We start from the raw sequence: 16,163 nt of genomic DNA, 5'->3' as shown, positions 1-16,163 counted from the left end.
CATCAAAGGCACCCAGCGGCTTCAAGCGTTGTACTTGGTGCAACTGGACTGTCTGGGGTACCGACCCCCACACGGTGGTGTCTTCAGTGCCTTGGGCCTGAACATTTGCCAGCTGCTTGCAAGCTGTGTTCTGTAATGAAAAAATGGACCCAAGTGTCTCGGGAGGCTCAGCGTGAAAGACTTTTTGCTGATCGGTCTGGTCCTTTGACGTCAACATCGAAATCGGTACCGAGATCGGCGTCGTCGAGGGAAGCATCAACTTCGAGAGCGCAGGTAATGGTTGCCGAACGACCACATCGTGCTGGGAGCAGCGAGGTGTCGAGTGGGTCTCCACCTGTGGTGAGGTCCCCGTCCTCGGTGCTGCTTGCAGCTTCAGCATCTGCCGCCATCCGGGTTGATTCTCCATCGGAGGAGGAAGCTTCGCCGCAGTACAGGCAGGGGTCGACTTCTTGGCATCCCCCGTGAGGTTGTCGTTCCTCGATGTCGAGACAGGCTCGGGTTCGGGCTGCTCTTAGAGAGCTCTTGTCCGACACCAATGATGAGTGCTCGTGGGAGGAAGAGGAAGATCCCAGATACTTTTCGGAGGAAGAGTCATATGGGGTCCCCTCTGATCCTACTCCGCCAATAGAAGGAAGATTGTCTCCACCTGAGAGTCTTTCTTTTTCCTCCGGGAAATATCTAAGGACATTCCTTTCCCTATGGAGGTGTTGTGGATGAGCCCAGGGCCGAGATGCACGAGGTCTTGGACTATCCTTCTCCGCCCATAGAGATTGCAACGGCCCCCTTGCATAACACATCTGACCTTGCCAGTGCTTATGTTGCTTCTTATTTTCTTTGTTTGAGTCCTTTTCCCATTCTTTGAAGGACAATCTTTTGGCTGTAATGGCCTCTTTTACTTCACCTTTTAACCATGCTGGCTGATGCTTTCTCTTCTTTCCATCTTTGCAAATATGTGGAATACATCTGGATTGGGCTTCCAAGATTGTATTTTTGAATAATGTCCATGCTAACCTTTGCAGCCGATCCTTTTAGTTTCCTCATTTTGTTATAGTCGACCTTTTGAAAATTAAATGCAGGTACAGTAGATTTTCTTTGTGGGTTCATCCCAGATAGTAGCACAAATTTGATTATGTTATGATCACTGTTTCCCAGGGGACCCAAAACTGCCATCTCTCACTATGCCCAGCACGCCATCAAGGACCAGTTCCAAAATGACTCCTCCTCTGGTCAGTTCCTGGACCAGCTACTCCAAGAAGCAGTTGCTTATTACATCTAGAACTTTTATCTCCTTGGCACTTCCAGATGTAACATTTATCCAGTCAATGTCAGGATAATTGAAATTACCCGTTATTAAAGTGTTGCCCGATATACCAGCTTTCCTAATCTCTGTAAACATTTCTTATCCGTCTGTTCATTCTCTCCTGGCGAACGGTAGTATAGCCATACAAGAATACTCCTTCCCTTCACACATGGAATTTCTATCCATAATAATTCCACTCTGTGTCATGTGGAATTTTTATTTTATTTGACTCAATTCCCTCTTTAACATATAGCACAACCCCCCCTCCAATTTGATCCTCTCTATCATTGTGATACCGTTTGTACCCTGTTAACACAGTGTCCCATTGATTGTCCTCTTTCCACCAAGTCTCTGAGATGCCTATTATATCTACCTCATCATTTAGTGCTATATATTCTATCTCTTCCATCTTGTTTTTTAGGCATCTAGTATTTGTATACAGGCACTTCAAATTGTGTTTTTTCCTTTGATCTACAAGCTACTTAGAAGTTGAAGGGGATCCTTTATCCTACTCTCTCATTAAGCACACCTGGCTTACTTTCAGCATTGTTGAAACCTTTCTATTGGGATTTCCTAAATGTCCTGTTTCCTTGTCATCAAGCAGATGAAGCCATTACGTATGGGTTATGTCCATCAACCAGCAGGGGAGATAGAGAGCACTCAAACTTTCACAGTGCCCTCTTGGCCAGCTAGCTCCACTGCCTCTCCAGTATTCTCTATCTCCCTTAGCAGGGTGGCTGCAGCTTGTTCGAGCTCCAGAAAAATCTGCCGGGAGGTGGTTCCTGGCTTGCCAGTTGTTAACCGGGGTGTTGGAGGCTATAGCAGCTTCACTTTAAAGGCACATAGGTTAGCCCTTTCCCTGCCTTACCTATACCTCTGTGGATGTGGACATATTGCCTTGCTTTCCCTGTCCTTACCCACCAACAGTGGATGCAGGCATATAGGTTCGCCCTTTCCCTGCCTTTCCCACTCATCTGAGCCTCCGGAGTCTTCAATACCTCTGCTTTCCTCACAGCTTAAAAAAAAAAAAAAAAAAGTCGCGTCGCGTTTTTAAACGCAGAGACGCTGGAACAGAGGTTTTTGACCTGATTTTCAGCAGGATCGTAGTTGTACACTAGATCCTTTGAGGTAAGAGTGTTTTCCAACTCCTCCGGGGTGGGCCCGCGATCGGGGCGATTTTGGCGCGAACCGCCATTTTGGATTTTACCGCCGTTTTTCGGCGATGGCTGCGGACAATGTAAAGCGCTGTTCCACTTGTGGCAAGCGCAAATCAGCAGCAGGGCTCTGTAAATCGTGCTGTACTGGCGTAGGAGCCGGCCCGAGCATGGCGAGCGATGTTTCTTCCCGCTCTGAGCTGGCAGCGGGCGCCATTTTGCTTACACCGCATGGCGCGGCCTCCTTGGACACGGAGAGACCTGAGCCGGGTGGGGCACCTCGAGATGAGGTTATTTCAGGAGTGGCTAGCACCGGACAGGATTTGGGTGCCCAGGGTGAGATTTTCTCCCGGATTTTGTGCTTTTGCTGCATAAAGCATACATGATGAAAAGAGCCCTTCCTCAAGGGTCGCCTGAGGCTCCTCTGATTGCCCCCCCGATGGATTCTGGCCTGGGACTGCCCAGTGAGGTTTTTTTCCCGGATGCTTGGCCTAAAGATAAGCGCAGAAGGGTTAATTCCCCTTCAGATTGTGGTGCACCTTTTTCCCCCCCGTGGTCGGGGTGTGAGGATTCGGAGAACTCTGACAGACGTTCTTGGTCTGAGGAACCAGAGTCAGGTGCGGATTTACCACAGGATCTGGATGATCCCTCCGCGGTGAGGATTTTCCACCGTGATGAGCTGCCAGCGCTTATTTCAGATACCCTGCAGGCCCTCTCGATTGAAGATCCTGACAGTGGCATGGCCTCCTCGGGTAATCCCAGGATGGCTAGTACCAAGAAAGCTGCTCGGGCCTTCCCTTTGCATGACTCCATCCTAGAGCTTGTTTCGGCTCAGTGGGCTGACCCTGAGGGACCTTTGAGAGTTTCCAGGGCTATGGGGCAGTTATACCCTCTGCGTGAGGGACATATGGCTCGTTTTCAAATGCCTACAGTGGATGCCCTAGTCACTGCGGTGACAAAGAGAACTACCCTCCCTGTTGAAGGAGGTGTTGCCCTGAAGGATGTTCAAGACCGTAGGCTGGAAACAGCGTTGAAAGGGTCCTTTGAAATTGCAGGTCTCACTGTTCGGGCGTCTGCATGCAGCTGTTATGCTGTGAGAGCCTGCCTAGCTTGGCTGCAACAGGCAGTGGCTCAGCCCGGAGATGGAGCGGAGCCCTTCTTGGATGTGGCTCCGCGGATGGAGGTGGCCTTGTCCTTTCTGGCTGATGCCCTTTATGACCTTGTCAGAGCTTCGGCTAAACAAATGGCAGTAGCAGTGGCGGCTCGCCGTCATCTGTGGCTACGACATTGGGCAGCGGACATGGCCTCTAAGCAAAGGTTGGTGAAGTTGCCTTTTCAAGGACTTCTCCTATTTGGTGAGGAGTTAGAGAAAATTGTGAAAGGCCTGGGTGATCCAAAACCCCAGCGCTTGCCCGAAGATAGGCAGAGGCCTTCCTCTAAGGGCCAGGCGGTCCACTCCTCGTACAGACCTCGCTTCCGTGAAGCTAGAAGGTACCGCCTGGGGCGTTCTGCTGGGTTCACTTCACGTGCCCGTGGTCAGCAGAGGAACTCCTTTCGCTCGGACAAGCGTTCCGCAGCCGGTGGCTCAAGACCAGGAGTTCAGGGGCGACCCTCTTAATGAAGGTGCGCCGGCCCTCTCCTCGATGCCTGTCATCGGAGGACGGCTTTCCCTCTTTGTCGAGGAGTGGGCCAAGATTTCCTCAGATCAGTGGGTTCTGGACCTGATCAGAGATGGATACAGAATAGAATTCAACGCCCCAGTAAGAGACGTGTTTGTGGAGTCCCGATGCGGTTCTGCCGTCAAACGGGCGGCAATGGAGGAGACTTTATAAGGTCTGATTCAGTTAGGGGCAGTGACCCCGGTGCCTCCTGCCGAGCAAGGCTGCGGCCGATACTCCATCTACTTTGTGGTGCCGCGAAAAGGTGGGTCCTTTTGCCCTATTCTGGACTTAAAAGAAGTGAACAAGTCCCTGAGAGTGCGGCATTTCCACATGGAATCCCTGCGCTCCGTCATTGCGGCGGTTCAGCCAGGAGAGTTTCTCACGTCTCTAGACCTGAAAGAAGCTTACTTGCACATACCGATTTGGCCCCCGCACCAGAAGTTTCTGAGGTTTGCGGTGTTGGGAAAACATTTCCAGTTCAGGGCCTCGCCACAGCTCCCCGAACCTTTTCGAAGGTAATGGTGGTAGTAGCTGCTTTTCTCAGGCGAGAAGGTATCAGGGTTCACCCGTACCTAGACGACTGGCTCAGCAGAGCAGACTCTGCAACAGAGAGCTTACAAGCTACAGCCAGAGTGGTCTCAGTACTGCAATCTCTAGGCTGGGTCGTCAATATGGCCAAAAGTCACCTGTCCCCTTCACAATCTCTAGAGTTTTTGGGGGCCAGGTTCGACACAGTCTCGGGCTATGTGTTCCTACCTGAGCTAAGGCGGTGCAAGCTTCAGAATCAGGTCCGTCTGCTCCTGAGGATACCCCGCCCGCGAGCTTGGGACATTGTCCAGCTGCTGGGATCGATGACAGCCACGATGGAAGTGGTACCCTGGGCGAGAGCGCACCTGAGACCTCTACAGTATTCCCTATTCCGGAGATGGTCTCCTATTTCTCAGGATTACCAATGCAGACTTACTTGGCTCCCTGCGGCCCGTCTCAGCATGGAGTGGTGGCTCTCGGACAGCATGCTGCGGCGATGAATGCCGCTGACGCTCCCCATTTGGTGCCTAGTGGTAACAGATGCCAGCCTGAAGGGCTGGGGCGCACACTGCAAGGGGAAGCATGCCCAGGGTCTATGGACACCCGAGGAGTCGGAGTGGTCCATCAACCGCCTAGAGTTGAAAGCGGTGTTTCAGGCGCTTCTGGCCTTTCAAGTGACCCTGGAAGGATTGGCTGTCAGAGTGATGTCGGACAACACGACAACGGTGGCCTATATAAATCGACAAGGCGGAACAAGGTGCAGAGCACTAGCTGCGCATGCCGAGCTGATTTGCCACTGGGCCGAGCTGCATCTTCAGTGTCTGTCGGCAGCTCATATTGCAGGTCAGAGCAATGTGCAGGCCGATTATCTGAGCAGGCATCAGATCGATCCAGCAGAATGGAATCTGGCAGACGAAGTTTTCCTGCAGATCTGTGCCAAATGGGGCAAGCCCGTGATGGATCTAATGGCGACAAGTGCCAATACCAAAGTCCCGTGCTTCTTCAGCAGACGGAGAGATCCTCGCTCGGCGGGGTTGGATGCCTTGGCTCAACCCTGGCCTCCGGGTCTACTTTATGTGTTTCCCCCATGGCCCTTGATAGGGCGCCTGCTCTTGCGGATTCGGCTGCACCCAGGAGAAGTGGTCCTCATCGCCCCGGATTGGCCAAGGAGACCTTGGTATGCAGACCTCCGACAGATGCTCCTGGAGGCTCCTCTGCCGTTACCTCTGGTACCGAACCTGTTGACTCGGGGACCGGTAGCCATGGAGGACGCCGGCCGCTTTGGTCTTACGGCATGGCTATTGAGAGGGCGCAATTGAGGGATAAAGGTTATTCCAATAAAGTTATTTCCACTCTCCTGCAAGCCCGCAAGCGGTCCACTTCCGTGGCTTATGCCAGGATTTGGTGCCTGTTTGAGTCTTGGTGTGCTTCCAGAGCCATTGTTCCAATGCGGGCTCCTGTCTCGCCGATTCTGGACTTTTTGCAGGAAGGTGTACAAAAAGGCTTGGCCTATAATTCCCTGCGGGTGCAGGTGGCAGCGTTGGCCTCCCTTCGTGGTAAGGTGGAAGGCGTGTCTTTGGCTGCTCACCCAGATGTGGCACGGTTTCTTAGAGGGGTGCTTCGACTCCGACCTCCAGTGCGAGCACCCTGTCCAGCTTGGAACCTGGGGCTAGTTTTGAAACCCTGCAGGCATCTCCTTTTGAGCCGCTTCGGCGAGCATCGGAGAAAGACTTGACACTGAAGGCCGTTTTTCTGGTGGCCATTACCTCGGCGAGATGGGTGTCAGAGCTCCAGGCGCTGTCCTGTAGAGACCCATTTCTGCAATTTTCAGAGTCCGGAGTCACTGTTCGGACCGTGCCTTCCTTTATGCCTAAGGTGGTTTCAGCCTTTCACTTAAAGCAGCCTATTTTCTTGCCCTCTTTTTCAGAGGAAGAGTTTCCAGAATCTTTTGGGCAGCTGCACCTTTTGGATGTGCGCAGGACTCTGCTGCAGTATCTGCGAGTTACTAACTCTTTCAGGACTTCTGATCATCTGTTTGTTTTACTATCCGGTTCTCGCAGAGGGTCTCCAGCGTCTAAAGCCACTATTGCCCGCTGGCTCAAAGAAACTATCTTTTCAGCTTATCTGCTGGCCGGCAGGGTTCCGCCTGTAGCCTTTAAGGCACATTCTACTAGAGCGATTTCTTCCTCTTGGGCTGAAACTGGAGCACTCTCTCTTCAAGAGATATGCAGTGCAGCAACATGGGCTTCTAAGCTCTCCTTTGCCCGACATTACAGGCTGGATGTGGCTGCCAGGAGGGATGCGCGTTTTGGTGCACAAGTGCTAGCGCGTGGTGTGGCTTGTTCCCACCCTATCTAGGGATTGCTTTGTTACATCCCATACGTAATGGCTTCATCTGCTTGATGACAAGGAAGGGAAAATTAGGTTCTTACCTTGGTAATTTTCTTTCCTTTAGTCATAGCAGATGAAGCCATGAGCCCTCCCTGTATGATTGTCTGTATGCTGTGAATTTGTTTTTCAGGTTCTGTTCTAATTTCCTGAAGTTCCTTCCTTGGGAGAAAGTTGGAAAACAATCTTCAGGATTCATGTTCAGTTTAAATTTAGGAGGATGTGTTCATTCCCTCCAGCATGTTTTTTTTGGAGGATGTGTTGATTCTCTCCAGGAGGCGCGTGTGTTCCCCTCCAGTTCTATAAATAGGAGGATGAGTTTATTCCCTCCAGTGTGTTGGGAGGATGTGTGATTCCCTCCAGGAGGCGCGTGTGTTCCCCTCCACTTATACAATAAGGAGGATGAGTTTATTCCCTCCAGGAGGATGTGCATTCCCTCCTTTATGAGTTCATGCCCTTGTGATGGGCCATCGTTCGCTGTGAGGAAAGCTCTTGTGATTCCCATTGCGGTTTGCCATACTGCTTTGGAAGCTTCAAATACTGAAGAGGCAGTGGAGCTAGCTGGCCAAGAGGGCACTGTGAAAGTTTGAGTGCTCTCTATCTCCCCTGCTGGTTGATGGACATAACCCATATGTAATGGCTTCATCTGCTATGACTAAAGGAAAGAAAATTACCAAGGTAAGAACCTAATTTTCCCTTCAATAGTATCCTTCAAGGACACTCTACATCAAGCCATACACTCCTGGGTGACTGTCGGCTCCCCCCCCCCCCCCCCCCACCCCAATTCTAGTTTAAAAGCTGCTCTACTTTTTTAAGTTAGTGCCAGCAGCCTGGTTCCATCCCGGTTAAGATGGAGCCCATCCTTTTGGAACAGGCTCCTCCTTTCCCAGAAGGTTGCCCAGTTCCTAACAAATCTAAATCCCTCATCCCTGCACCATTGGCTCAATCATGCATTGAGACTTTGGAGCTCTACCTGCTTTTTGAGTCCTGCACGTGGAATGGGGAGCATTTCTGAAAATGCTACCCTGGAGGATCTGGACTTCAGCTTTTTACCTAAGAGCCTTAATTTGGTTTTCAGAACCTCCCTCCCACATTTTCCTATGTCATTGGTACCCACGTGTACCAAGACAGCTGGCTCCTCCCCAGCACGATCTAAGATCTTGTCTAGGTGGCGTGTGAGGTCTGCCACTTTCACACCAGGCAGGCAAGTCACCAGGCGATCCTCACATCCACCAGCCACCCAGCTATCTATATGCCTAATGATCAAATCACCAACTGCAACAGTTGTCTTAACCCTTCTGTTCTGGGCAGAAGTTGGAGACATATCCTCGGTGCGAGAGGATAGTACATCCCCTGGAGGACAGGTCCTTGCTACAGTAGTACTTCCTTCTTCACCAGGGTGATGCTCTCCTTCTAGGAGACCTCTCTCCATGGCAGCACAGGGGCTACCAGACTGGAGGTGGGACTTCTCTACAACATCTTTGTAGGTCTCCTCTATGTACCTCTCTCACTCAGTTCCACCTATTCTGCTACTCTAACCTCAAGAGAACGGACCCGTTCTCTGAGAGCTAGGAGCTCTTTGCATAGGGCACACACATATAACCGCTGATCAACTGGGAGATAATCATACATGTGACACTCAGTGCAAAAGACTGGATAGCATCCTTCTTGCTGATGGGCTTCTGACTGCATCTTAGTATTTTTGAGTTTTTCAATAATTTAAAACTTTCTAAGATGTTAAGGATATTAGCCTAATATAAAAATGTCTTTAGTTTATATGGACCAGAGTATAATCTGAAGGATACCAAAATGATAAAGGATTGGCCAGACAAGCTGAGTAAACTTTAAAAAAATTTTTTTTTGTGGTAATGGAGAGTTCTCAGAGTGTAAACTCACCCAAACAAGACTACACCAAAGTGATTTACGTCTTTGAGGGTGGACAAGTTTCTCGATCATAGAACTTCTCCGTAAATTTTTTATTTTATGTGTGAACAAATACACACCTGTGCTCTTATTGCAACGATAATTTATAACCTAATTAAATGTTTGAAATTGTCTGGATCAATCCTATCATTTGCGCTGTCCAACCTCATGCACATAATTTCTATGCAAGCTGGGGATTATGTGCTTCACCATTTGAGCAAAATACTGGTCGGTAGCAATATATGCGAACACTGTCCTGGCATTGTAATCACTAGTGTTCAGCATCAGTGGCACAGCAGTTTACAATAAAATTTGAGAACAAGGAAAGGAACTACAAAACAAGGGAGGACAGGGATAGAATAGAACAAAAATTAAATAGAAGGGAAAGACTTTGTCCCATTTATACTCTGTGCATACCTACTGCCTCAGATTGTTTTCTTGCTCTCACCTTTTTTTTTTTTATTGATGTTAGTTTAGGTGAGCAGGGTGTTATGGAATCAGGTAATTGTGGGATGCACCGATGTTACTTTTTGTGGAGGGGGGGTTGGGTTGGGTTTGGGGGTCAGGCTTTGTACATGTATTTTGTTATTGACTATTAATTTTAGGGTTTCAATATACTATTAGATTGTAAGCTCTTTGAGCAGGGACTGTCTTTCTTCTATGTTTGTGCAGCGCTGCGTATGCCTTGTAGCGCTATAGAAATGCTAAATAGTAGTAGTAGTAGTAGTAGTACCATTACAGCATTTGTTATGTTTTAACAGTTAGTGTGTGTGGGGGTGGGAGGGGGGGGTAAATGGATAAAAGTTTGATGGCAGATTTTGTTCTGGGTGAGTATTTTGTGCATTTTGTCCTTTTCTTTGATTGAATGTTTGAATTCTTATCCTTATCTTTGTAATGGTGTCTCTCTCATCAATAAAAATGTTGAAACAAAATAGAAGGGGAGGCGAGTTCAATTGGTCCTTGAAATGTCAAAATTTGGAAGGATTCAGCTTAATGTGATTGAGGATATCTGTCTCCTCACCAAAATACACATGATGTGGTATCTGGGGCAAAAGTGATTTAGAATCATTTAACATTAGCTCAATCCATGTGTAGTAGTGGATTATGGAGATTTGCATTCACTGTCACCATTGTATGCACATCTACCCCATTCTTATTTATTGTGGACTTGCTGAAAATGAGATTGGTTATGTGTCTTCCATAGTTCATATCATTCCCATGGCATAGCATCATGTTAATTGTGCACAGTAGACCTTTACATTTCAGTGGATTTGAACTATTCAAGGACTACAGAAGAGAATCTCTGTCAGTTTAACCCAGAATTTATCCTTAAAGTTGTTCTAGCTAGAGCTATCTCTGAGTTGGACTTAAGGGGCCTGCCTACCAGAGCTTCATACCCAGAATCCATAGTTTCCTTGGGTGAAAAGGTTACACTTCTCCCTACTGGAGCTATCGGTAGTTTGGAACATTCAGAAATGTGGGAGTCTTAAGGAAATAGACATCTAGCCATCTTCTACCTGTGCAAGCAGCGAGGATTATACACCTGTGTTGAGTATCTGTCAAGATGTGGAACTGTGCCATTGCAGCATGAATGTGAGCCATATAATGCTATATTTATGTGGGTGAAAAACCTGGTCTGGGGGTAGAAGGAGAGGTCATTAATGGAGTATGGAGGTGATATCTCTGCATCTCAAAATTCTATTTTGGCTATGATTGTTGTCAACCTTTAATATCACCCACCTAAACCCATTTTGCATTTGTTATTTGGGCAATATTCAACAGGTGGAAGCACAACATGGGTGAATCAAGTCTATAATATAGTTATTGGGAAAATACGTGTTTTCTTTATGATGGCAGTATCTTCTATGCTTTATTTCAGGTATTATCAGCTTATGCAAGCCTGGTAACTCTGGCATCCAGTCTCTTATTGGGGTACTTTGTATACCAAATATGGAAATAAGGGTATGTAAATAATTTTACAAACAAATATAAAAACTGTTCTCCTACCAAGAGTACGTAATGGGAGTGGTAGTCTTCTATATAGCCTCTCTTACAGGCAATCTGAAGTACAGTCAGCACATCAGTTAGTTCTGTGTAGAAACTTGTTAGTGTGCACTGTTGTATGCAAACATTTAGGAATTCCTGGTCAAATTCTCTCTTTCACTGAATAAGTGAACAGATGCTGGCACAATATCTGTACTCCATAAGCTTTTGAGAAGCTGCAGTGCACTGCACATATTTACACTTTGACCTCATTATCATTTTTTTACCTCGGTCATTGTTTTTCTGTGGAGCTGAATGGAGATCTCCTGTTGCATTCTTGAGAATTTTTCACTTTATTTTTTATGCACCAAGTACCACGTATTATCATGGAAATGTAATCAGTACCCCAACCATGGTCTGACAGAATCAGACTCTTGTATGTTAAACTTATTGTCATGCAGACCGTTTTATAGGTTTAGTATTTTATCTTTAGTTGACCTACTTAAGATTTTCGTTGTTCGTTTTCTTTTTATGTGTTGATACCCATTCAAGTGTTTTTTGAGACCTTCCAGTGTCCCAACCTGACACATTTTAAAATCAAGTTCAATTTTGCTGGGACTGTATTTTATAGGCAATATGTCCCAGAAAAAAATCCCCCCCTATTGGGTTTAAGAAATGTAGGTAGTGTGACAGAATCTTTGGTGTTTCAAGGTTTGGTCTATCTGCATCCCCCAATTTCTGTCGCTCTTCTTTCTGGTCTATTTTTGAAACACAAACCCTGCGGTCCCTACAGAAGACAGTTAAGATTACTTATAGTCATTGCGATCTTCTTCCCTCATCCTAGTTAAAGGTAGTCGAATTGGATCTCCTGCCGAATGTTCTCTTGCTAATGTTCCATTACCCCATCAGTTTCCAGTTGTCTCTTTCCACTGTTCCATTGTTTTCTTCCTTTGTCCTATTCCCTAACGATACTTGACTCTGTCTTCACATAACTGTCACAATGTAATCCATAACTGAGTTGTAACAAATTGTACTTCCATCCTTTACAATGTATTGTAAGTCACACTGAGCCCGCAAATAGGTGGGAAAATGTGGGATACAAATGCAATAAATAAATAAAATAAATATTTATTGTTAGTCTAAGCTTATCTTCTGTCCAGTTCCTTGAGATACTAAAACTGGCTAAAGTCTGCCCTAGTCTGAAAAAAACAACCTTAGACCCATCTATTCCCAGTCACTATCGTCCAGTATCCAACCTTTGCTGTATGGCTAAGATTTTGGAAAAAATAGTTTTCAATCACCTCACCTCCTTTTCTGAGAAGACTATCTCTTCACACCCGCCAATCAGGATTTAGAAAGAACTTCAGTACAGAGACTTTCATGACAGCCCTTCTTAGCTTCATTTCCAATTCAAATGCCATAAAATTGTCCTAGCATTTTCCATGGATCTATGTGCGGCCTTTGATCTCGTTGATCACTCTCTCCTCTCCCACTTGTCTTCCCTGGGTATTTCTGGTAAGGTTCTATATTGATTTACTTCTTTTCTATCCCACCACTCTTTTCAGGTAATTACCTCCAACTCTATCTCTGAGAAGAGAGAATTACACTGTGACGTCCCTCGGGGATCAATTCTCTCCCCCCTCTTCTTTTTAATCTATTTCTAAGTTCCCTCTCTACTCTATTCAGACTTTTGGTATTTCAGTTTTGATATCCTTCTGCTTTATCTTGCTTCCGTACTATCTCCGTTGCTTGGCTCGCTTCAACCTTGCCCCGACTCAGTTGCCACTTGGTTGAAAGACCATCAACTGGTACTTAATACTGACAAGATTGTTACCTTGTGGTTTTCAGGTGCTTTATCACCACCTTCTTCTCCCATTCAACTATTCGAAGCCCCAGTCACCCCAGTTAAAAGCTTTCATTACTTAGGTGTAATTCTTGATTCATGCCTATCTTTTTTTTTTTCCCCCAAATCTCACATTTGTCCAGAGTTCGTTTCCTGGTTTTTCGTTGTCTATGAGCGATTTGTTCTCTCTTTCTTTACTTCCCAACTTGACTACTGTAATATTATTTCTCCGAGGACAAGCAGGCTGCTTGTTCTCACGACTGGGTTGACGTCCACGGCAGCCCCCTCCGACCGGAAAAAACTTTGCGGGAGGTCCCGCACGCAGGGCACGCCTACTGCGCATGCGCGGCCATCTTCCCGCCTGTGCGCGACCGTTCCCGCTCAGTTTTTTTCCTTTCCGGGCTGGAGAGAGACGTGTCTTCGTCCCTCTCCTAGTCAGCCCTGGAACCCGGATTGCGGCCTAGCCCGCGATTTTCTTTCTTGTTGTGCGTTCGCGTTTCTTTTTCTCTTCGTGAAAAAAAAAAAAAACAATAGAAGTTTTTCCCTCGTCGTTCTTAGTCACGAGGGCACGTCGTCGCGGCCTTGTGGCCGCGCGGTCGTTTCTTTTCTTTTTCGGGTGTGCTTTTCACCGCCACCATCGACGATTTTGACTTCGCCGACGCAATTTTTCCGTCGATGGCCTCGAAGGTCCCGAGCGGATTCAAGAAGTGTGGTCAGTGCGGCCAGAAGATCTCGCAGACCGATACGCTTGGTGTCTCCAGTGCCTCAGCCTGGAGCATAATTCCAAGACGTGCACCTTGTGTCTTGGCTTACGGAAGCGGACGCAGGTGGCGAGGCAAGTTCTTCGGGACCGTCTTTTTGGAACTTGCACTGGCCCTTCGACGTCGACCTCGACAGCATCGGTGTCGACGGCCGGGTCTTCGGTGCCGGTACCGATGTCGAAGGCGTCGTCGCCAACTATGGCATCGACCCCAGGAGCACAGGTACCTTTGGCCCGGCGACCTGCCAGCGACGGCGGTGGTGAGCGGCCGTGCGGGCAGTCTGCCCCGGCCACTCCCGCTGCTCAGGGCCATCGGGACCGAACCCTGTCGGATCCGATACCTCAAGGCCGTGGGGGCTCCACCTCCTCCTCGTCCCTTCCGCGGATCACCGATGACGGACATCGGAAGAAGGCCAAAAAGCACCGTCATCGGTCGCCCACGACGCACGGGACTGGCAGCTCCGGGACATCGAGGGAGGACTCGACGCCCAAGAAGCGGCAGTGCCGGGAGGAGCGTACCCCCTCGGTCAAAGAGGTGTCGCTGCGCCGGTCATCGGGTATCTCTGTACCGTCTCCTGGACCTGAGCAGCTTCCAGTACCGGCGCCCACACCGGCCCCCCTGCCTTTCCCGACAGCGGGCCTAGACGAGTGCCTCCGAGCAATCCTTCCGGGGATTCTGGAAGGGCTGATGCGCCAGGCCCTGCCGGCACCGGGGGTGCTTACGCCCTCGGTGCCATTGATGGAGGTGCCGGTGGGCTCTGGTCCGGTGATGAGGCCTCCGACGCCGCTTGCGGCACCGGTGTCGACCGCCACTCAGGTGGAGTCCCCTTCGATGTCGATAGAGGGAGCTTCGTCCACGCCGGCGCGGGAGTGCACCGCATCATCGAGGACTTGGTTCCACGCAGTCGAGACGGGCCCGGTTGCGGTCTGAGCTGAGAGAGCTCATGTCCGACACCGAGGAGGAGGCCTCATGGGGAGAGGAGGAGGACCCCAGATATTTCTCCTCAGAGGAGTCTGTGGGCCTTCCCTCCGACCCCACTCCTTCACCGGAGAGGAAGCTCTCGTCTCCTGAGAGCCTCTCCTTTGCCTCTTTTGTCAGGGATATGTCTATCAGCATGCCCTTCCCAGTGGTTACTGATGAGCCGAGGGTGGAGATGCTCGAAGTCCTCGACTATCCATCACCACCTAGAGAGTCTTCCACGGTACCGTTGCACAATGTCCTTAAGGAGACACTGCTTCGGAACTGGTTGAAGCCACTATCTAATCCCACCATCCCCAAGAAAGCGGAGTCCCAATACAGAATCCACTCAGACCCAGAGTTGATGCGGCCTCAATTGCCTCATGACTCGGCGGTCGTGGACTCTGCTCTCAAGAGAGCACGGAGTTCGAGGGATACCACCTCGGCGCCCCCTGGGCGGGAGTCTCGTACTCTGGACTCGTTTGGGAGGAAGGCCTACCAATCTTCCATGCTCGTGACCAGAATCCAATCACACCAGCTCTACACGAGCATCCACATGCGGAACAATGTGCGGCAACTGGCGGACCTGGTTGACAAGCTCCCTCCGGAGCAGTCCAGGCCATTTCAGGAGGTGGTCAGGCAGCTGAAGGCGTGCAGAAAGTTCCTGTCCAGGGGTATCTGACACCTGTGATGTGGCATCTCGAGCTGCGGCCCAAGTTGTAGTGATGCGCAGACTCTCCTGGCTGCGTGCCTCTGACCTGGACAACCGTACCCAGCAGCGGCTGGCGGATGTCCCTTGCCGGGGGAATAACATTTTTGGCGAGAAGGTCGAGCAGTTGGTGGACCAACTACACCAGCGGGAAACCGCTCTCGACAAGCTCTCCCACCGGGCGCCTTCAGCATCCACCTCCGCAGGTGGATGTTTTTCCCGGGCCCGGCAGGCTGCACCCTAAGCCTACAGCAAGCGTATGTACACCCAGCCGGCCTGAAGGCCTCCTCAGGCACAGGGACAGTCCCAGCGTGCTCGTTCCCGTCAACAGCGTGCGCCTAAGCAGCCCCCTGCGCCTCCACAGCAAAAGCAGGGGACGATCTTTTGACTGGATTCATGGAAACATAGCCACCATCAAAGTAGCCGTGCTGGACGGCCTGCCGGTCGGGGGGAGGTTGAAAGTTTTTCACCTAAGGTAGCCTCTTATAACCTCCGACCGGTGGATTCTCCAAATAGTGCGGTTTGGATACACCCTGAATTTGGTCTCCACCCCACCAAATTGCCCACCGGGAGCTCAATCCTTCAGCTCCCATCACAAGCGGGTACTTGCAGAGGAACTCTCCGCCCTTCTCAGCGCCAATGCGGTCGAGCCTGTGCCATCCGGGCAGGAAGGGCAGGGATTCTATTCCAGGTACTTCCTTGTGGAGAAGAAAACAGGAGGGATGCGCCACATCCTAGACCTGAGAGGCCTGAACAAGTATCTGGTGCGAGAGAAGTTCAGGATGCTTTCCTTGGGCACCCTTTTACCCATGATTCAGAAAGACGATTGGCTATGTTCCCTGGATTTAAAGGATGCTTATACTCACATTCCGATACTGCCAGCTCACAGACAGTATCTCCGATTCCGTCTGGGGACACGTCACTTTCGGTATTGTGTGCTACCCTTTGGGCTCGCC

At 49.4% G+C, this 16,163-nt stretch overlaps 1 protein-coding gene across 1 annotated transcript in view; it reads left to right on the top strand.

Annotated features, from left to right (window-relative positions):
* RICTOR (RPTOR independent companion of MTOR complex 2) overlaps positions 1–16,163 on the top strand; it is a 468,276-nt gene that overhangs the window by 130,612 nt on the left and 321,501 nt on the right. Inside the window, exon 11 of the mRNA XM_030193057.1 lies at positions 10,834–10,916. Coding sequence (XP_030048917.1) covers positions 10,834–10,916 — 83 coding nt within the window. The remainder of the gene's footprint in view (positions 1–10,833; positions 10,917–16,163) is intronic.

This window comes from Microcaecilia unicolor, chromosome 2 (genome assembly GCF_901765095.1).
Source record: "Microcaecilia unicolor chromosome 2, aMicUni1.1, whole genome shotgun sequence".
Classification (NCBI taxonomy): domain Eukaryota; kingdom Metazoa; phylum Chordata; class Amphibia; order Gymnophiona; family Siphonopidae; genus Microcaecilia; species Microcaecilia unicolor.
This window is presented reverse-complemented; position numbering and strand designations above follow the sequence as displayed.